General features: G+C 38.8%; 1 protein-coding gene across 1 annotated transcript in view; it reads right to left on the reverse strand.

The window, feature by feature from the left end:
• Positions 1–5,845, reverse strand: part of SCGN (secretagogin, EF-hand calcium binding protein) — a 107,911-nt gene extending 102,066 nt beyond the window's left edge. The window contains exons 1-2 of the mRNA XM_006888681.1: positions 5,764–5,845; positions 4,602–4,672 (exon numbers count right to left, since the gene is read on the reverse strand). Coding sequence (XP_006888743.1) covers positions 4,602–4,672; positions 5,764–5,845 — 153 coding nt within the window. The remainder of the gene's footprint in view (positions 1–4,601; positions 4,673–5,763) is intronic.
• Between the last annotated feature and the right edge of the window lie 907 nt (positions 5,846–6,752).

The following is a 6,752-nucleotide window of genomic DNA, read 5'->3' on the forward strand; positions in this document are numbered from 1 at the left end:
TAATAAAATATAATTATAGAAAAAAAAAGAGTCATAGTCAACTTGAGAGCATGTAGCAACAAAGTTCTTAAAAAGCAAGACAAAAAATGTAATTGGAAAGATATTTTATTATTAAAGTATTCCCTAACAGGGGAAAAAAAAAAATAACAGATAATTACAAGCAGGCTATTTGCTCTTTGAGACTGACAAGCATGCAACCTACTGTTAGAAACCACAAAATCCCTTCTTCTGGGTTCTCTGTGACCTGCTAATAAGCAGAGAAAATGGAGTTGTTCAGGACTCAGAAACTGCTCGATGCTGCTAAACACCAAGATTGGGGCTGCCTCATCCTTGAGGCTTGCTTGGCTGCCCACTTCTGCACTTGCTTGGAAATTACTCATGCAAAGTAGGTGCCACAAGCAAATGATAACTGTCCTTCAGCTAAAGGGGCTTTTATGTTTAAAGTTAAGTCCTATTATTAAGAATTTTCTTAGGACCTACTCATCACACTGACACCTTATTTGGTACAAACATTTATCATGCTCAGCTTTAACTGAAAAAACAGTGGTTAGAGTGCACCCAGAGGCACCTCAGAAGAAAGATGTGGCAATCTACTTCAAAACCAACAAAATACATCCCCCCTCAAAAAAATCCCCACAACCCCAGTGGTTGTTGATAACCCCTTAAAGAATAAGGGGTGTAGCACATTTATGCTCTGACTTGCTGCAGAAAACAAAAACATATCGCCTTAAATATGGATTACATCTCAACATCAAGAAAACAAAAATCCTCACCACTGGACCAATAGGTAATGTCATGATGTTGTTGTTAAGTGCTATCAAGCCATAGACCACTCATAGCAACCCTATGAACGAAAGATCTGAACACTTGTATAACTTTCATCATTTCTCCAAGTTCATAGAGTTTCTGGAGGCAAGCTATTTCAGAAGTGGATGCTACTCCTGCTCCCAAGCTTGTTTTAATTGGAAAGCTCCACCAAACACTGTCCACCATGGGTAACCATCATCACACTTGACACATCAGTGTCATAGTGTTCAGCTTCACAGCAACCACAAGTTACCTCTGTACAGCAGCAAATGGGCAGAGGGCTATACCACTTAGAAGAATGTTTGACCAAAAACAATTAAAACCAGGCCTGAGGGTCGCATATTAAAATCACGCACCTTTGGCTTGGTAGCATCGCTTTCTGTCCACTAGGCCAACAGAGCTCTCTCTATGTTGGTAATGTCATGATAGATGAAGAAAATAGTGAAGTTGTCAACAATGGAATTTTTCTTGAATTCCAAATCAACACCCATAGTAGCAGCAGTCAAGAAATCAAGACACTGGGAAGTTGACTGTCTTAGATGCTAAGAGCTAGGATTTCAATTTAAAGACCCCTGACCAGAACCATGGTAGTTTCAGTTTTTTCCTATACATTTGAAAGTTGGACAATGAATAAAAAAAAAAAACCTAAAGAAAAATTGATACCTTTAGGAATTTATGTGTTGCTTACGAGTATTGAATATATTGACTATCAAAAGAACAAACCTAACTTGAAGGAAAAGATAAGGACTTTTTTCTCATTTACTTTGGGCCAGTTGTCAGAAGCAACCAGTCCTTTATAAAGGCATCATGCTGGGAATGGTGAGGAGTCAGAGAAAGAGAGAAAGATCCCCACCAAGACAGATTGACACAGTTACTACTGCAACAATGGTCTTTAGCATGGCAGAGATTGGTGCAAGATAGTGCAGATGGTGCAGGATAGAATAAGGTTCTGATTTGTGGTTTATAGGGTTGCTTTTTTTTTAAAGCAGGAATAGCATCCACTCCCTAAACAACATACCTCTGGAAACTCTATAAACTTGGAGAAATATCGATAGTTGGAGAGGGGCTCCATGCCTTTTGTTCAAAGGGTCGCTATGAGTCGTGCTAGACTGCAAGGCAATCAATAACAACAACAACAAGGGTTGCTTTATAGGGTGCTCTGGTGGCCTAGTGGTAAGAAACTGTGCTGCAATCCCAAAGGCACTCAGTTCAAATCCATCAGCTGCTCTGTGGGAGAAAAAGAAACAATCTCCTCTTGTGAGATTAACTGCCTCTGAAAAACCACTGGAGGGTCAGCTATGCATTGGTCCAACTTGATGGCAAACAACAATAGGGTCGTGTTATGGGGTCTTTGTTTATGATACCTAATAACAGTCATTCACTACTCAAGAAAAATATCTATAATTAAGAACAGTGTCCTCAAGTAATGTCCCAGATCTCTCCTCCCTGGGCCATACCTCAACATTTTAAAATGGAACCAATAGCAGCAGATATAATAACTTTACTACCCTGTGTCCAAAATCTGTAACCTTAACCAGATGGTGAGAAAGGTGCCTACAGCTGCTGCCACAGTTCAATGGGTCTGGCTTGATTATAATTTCCTCCAAGAGGGGAAGAGACCTTTGCTCAGAGGATGAAAAGAGAGACAAACAGACTAAGGGTGTTTTTAAAAAGCAAGATCATAGACAGATCCCAAATATATTGAACTAAAATACCTAGGGAATGAGACTTAGGTGTCTGCATTTTACCAAATAAGGATAATTCTAAAACATGAAAAAAATTATTTCCAGCAGTTTAAAAGCCCTGCAATTTTCCATTCCTATTGTCTTAGTCATAAAAGCACCTGCACTGAGACAGTAGCACAGGGCACTGGTGTGTAATTTGTTGTCTTCTTTCCCACAAAGACCATGCTTGTGCCTAAATGGGGTGGTTAGTTTACGGGCGAGACCTCAGAAGGGGCCAGTAAGAATAGCAGGCAATATGCACAAGCTAATATCTTCCAGCTCTCAATAATGGTCACAGCCCATTTAAAAAAAAAAAGAAAAGAAAAACAAGGAATTAATGAAATATTATACAAAATGGGTGATCCTGGAGGACATTATGCTGAGTGAAATATCTCAGTACACAAAAAGACAAATACTGCATAGTGCCTCTGTTGTCAAGTGCGACTGACATTGGAGTTGGGGGGAAACTAAGAGGGGATAAATAATGTATACTACATTGAAAGAGATGAGGGAGAGAACTGTTTAAGAGGAATATATGATTAAGCATTATTATCTTGACAAAAGTCCAGAATGAAAGCTTCATAGTGAAATAGACTGGGGTGGGGGAGGGGGTTATTGTATAACAGTGAAAGTTGGGGTTTTTTTTTTTCACTTTTCAAAGAGGAAAGTTAACTGGGGGTGGGGTGGGGTGGACAGGGAGGAAAGTGTGCAACAATGAATGAATGAAAACCTAAGGTCTCTATAAACTTTCATTAAAATATATATGTTAAATAAATAAATAAATGATTGTGAAGAAAAAAAAATAGCAAAAATCACAGAAGGCATCATGTAGTGTCATCAGCCTACAGAAAATTTTGTGTTTGAACAACCATCCTCCATGACTGAAAAGAAGGCAATTTCAGTTTAGGACACTGAAAACAGCACTTACCGATTACAACTATTCTCCTTCTTTTCCTGTAAACCGGTAAGCAACTAAAAATAAAACCAAATAAGCAAACAACGGTAACCACTGGAGACTTAGCATTTACAGTAGTAAATGAGAGCTCAGTGGGTAAGGCTGGAAGTATCACCCATGTGCTATTAGTGTGTGATGCTAGAAAGCATAATGAAGGGTAACTTCACCTAGAAGAGATTTCCTCTTCTCTACTAAAAGCTGGTATAAGTACAGAAATAAGGAATGATGTACTTGAAAGTTCAAAACCTTAGGGGAAATAGGGGTATTCTTTTCCATTCTTCTCACTTGCCACTCCCTCACTTCATAGACTGCATGGAGGAGGGACAGTAGAGAGAAGCAAGCAGATAGAGACAGAATAGAAAAAGGTACAAGATAGGAGAAGAAGGCAAAGGAGGTGACAGAAAGGGGAATGAGAGAGATGAGAAACTGACAAGAGAATTAAAAATAATGACAAAAGAGACAGGAAAAAATAGAGAGCTAGAAGTGAAAGAGTAAAAGACATTAAAATTACAGGGAAATGAAAGGCAAAGAGGCTGAAGATGAATGAAAGAGAAATAAGGAGGCGGAGGGCCAAAATAGAGGGATGGAAAGACAGGTGAGCAACAGAGATTGGGGACAGATGGACACTGGATGTACTATTATTCTTTGATGTATCATTATCTAGGAAACATATAACATCTTCTAATAAAATGAATGATAAAACATGTTAAATTATTTGTGTTTGTGGCTTGCTATTAAAAAAGCAACATTAAACACCTAAAACCTTAAAGTGCTTTACATTTTTTCCACCTTTCTGAGCATACTTTATCTGCAGGTCTATATCCATCAGCAGACAAAACCATGGAGACAATCAAAACAGTTGCTTAAATCTATAATTGTGATCTCTGAAGGGATGACAGATGTTAGATGGAAATTCAGTGACCAGCAGGTCTGTTACTACACTTGTATACCTTTTGAAAAAACCTGCCTGCATCCCTTTTTGTTGCTAGGAAAGGGAGGAAAAGCACACACAGGAAATGTAGATAAGAAGTCAGATGGGATTAATAGACTTAGTTCCTGCTGTATTTCACTGAAAAGATACTTAAATAGTGATACTTAACAGTGCAAGTACTTACATCAGCACCCAATTTCGTTAACATGTGGCAAAAGAAAGCATCAACCTCTCTCTCTTCTATGTAACCTTTTTCTAAAAATAAAAAGATAAGTGTAAATAAGAATCACAAATAGGAAGTGATATCTTAGTATTTATCTTAATTTGTCTTTAGCATCACATAGAAATTGTGATAATCCTCATGAACATAGTTCTTTGCCCTTCCAATCACCATGTGCATATCAAAGACACAGATTTTTTTTTTTTTAGCAGTAACCACATGTTCCAAAGTAGATGCTTTACATTTAGGCCTATATTAATACTTAAAAAGTAAAAACTACTTAATAAAAAGTTTTACCCCATGAATAAGAATGAGTTTTAAAATAAAATCAAGTCTTTTTTAAAATTGCCAGAATGCAACTATTGCATTGTAGTTTGCAGAATTAAAATATACCTTTTAGATTTTTAACAAAAAGCAAACATTAAGAACTTTCACATTTTTCTAAGTAGTTTCCCATCACTTGAGGGTGTCTTTTTTTAAAAGTTAACAAAATTCACCCTTCCTTAGAAATAATTGAGAGTTTATAAGTGATTCGATGGCACATAACAACAACATAATAAAGTTACTGAAAGAAAAGTAATACATTTAGGGCTAAGATAGCTAAGCTTCAATATTGAAGATGAGAATATATATCACTACCATTCTATAGGTATACTGATAAATATCTATACATATATTGTCAAATATGCATTCAAATAACTATTGGAAATCGTGTATCTCTGTGTACACACTCACACATACACAAACACACACACACATTCTTGAGTCCTTGGAAAAGGACGTCATGCTGGGAAAGAGATGAAGACCTTCAACAAGATAGACTGACACTGTGATTATAACATGGCTCCAGCACGGTGGAGACAGGAGGACCGTGTAGAATAGAGAATGTTTCAGACTCAACTGTATAAACAACATAACATACACACTTAAACAGAGAGAGAAAGATGGGAAAGGGAAACAAATTCCTCTTATTCTGTATTCTGAATTTTCAAACGTTCAAATACATTAGTTATACTGCATTACAGTGCAGGTAAGATAACTTTCCTTTCAGGGAAAGTAGTGCATAAGTAGGATGGGCACAAAGGTGCCTCTGCACCTGAACAAACAGGTGGTTTGTTTTACTCACCATCCACGTCAAAGAGCTGCCAGATCTTCCAGAAACCAGTGGCATCTAGACGCCCTGGACCCATGGCGTGAGCGCTGTCCATGGTGCTGAATACGAGGCACAGGCACCGACCTGAAAGGTAGACAAGAACACCTAGAGAACTTTAGTAACAACTCCTTTGTGATATTTTGTGACTCTCACGCCTGCTTCATTTACTCTCTGACTTGCTTTGGCGACACGTCAGCAGGCGGGCAGCGATGACTGCGGGCGAGACAGCTGGTGGCGCCACAGTGTCGGGGAGGGGACCTGGAGACTTCACGGCCCGCCCTCTGTGAACCGAGCTGCTTGGAGCCAGCGCCACACCTGAAGCTCCAACCAGCCCTGCTTGCGTGCGGCTGAGCAGGACTCCTGTCTGTCTCAGTGCTGTGGGGAATTCTGAGAGAAAGGATCTGTCTCAGGTCGTCCACGGCTCACTGCTTATGCCTTTGAATTTGTTTGTCAAACTCAGAGAAAAACATCGCTCTTCCAAACATACTTTCCAAACTTGTGTCTCCAGAGGTTTTCTAGCAAGAGCTGCCATTTTAAAAGTTTGGAAGAGGTGTCCGTGTTTCAGGCCCTTTGGATTTGGCAAATACAGTGTAGTAGTAAGAGACTGGGATGAGGTGTGGTGGCGGTGTGGGAGGGAATATTAAGCAAGAAAAGATGCAATAGCAATTGTTGAACTCTAAGAAAATACAATAAACTTTGTATATGACATACTTTGCATACATTTGCTACACTACACTACACTACACTACACTACACTACACAAAAAGGACCTTCAGATGAATAGAAACACTGCAAGGGATTGTAGTTTAAAGTGGGGTAATTAGGATACTGAGTAATACTTCTGTTCCAGGAAAAGAAAGTGTAGGGTGAGCCAGGGTGGCCATCCTCAAGATTATTGAGTAGAAAGCTTAGGTGATTGTTACTGGTGCTAAAGTAAGACTAAAAGGTAAACATTATTTGAA

Source organism: Elephantulus edwardii, unplaced genomic scaffold (genome assembly GCF_000299155.1).
Source record: "Elephantulus edwardii isolate Elephantulus edwardi_28Jun2011 unplaced genomic scaffold, EleEdw1.0 scaffold00070, whole genome shotgun sequence".
NCBI lineage: Eukaryota > Metazoa > Chordata > Mammalia > Macroscelidea > Macroscelididae > Elephantulus > Elephantulus edwardii.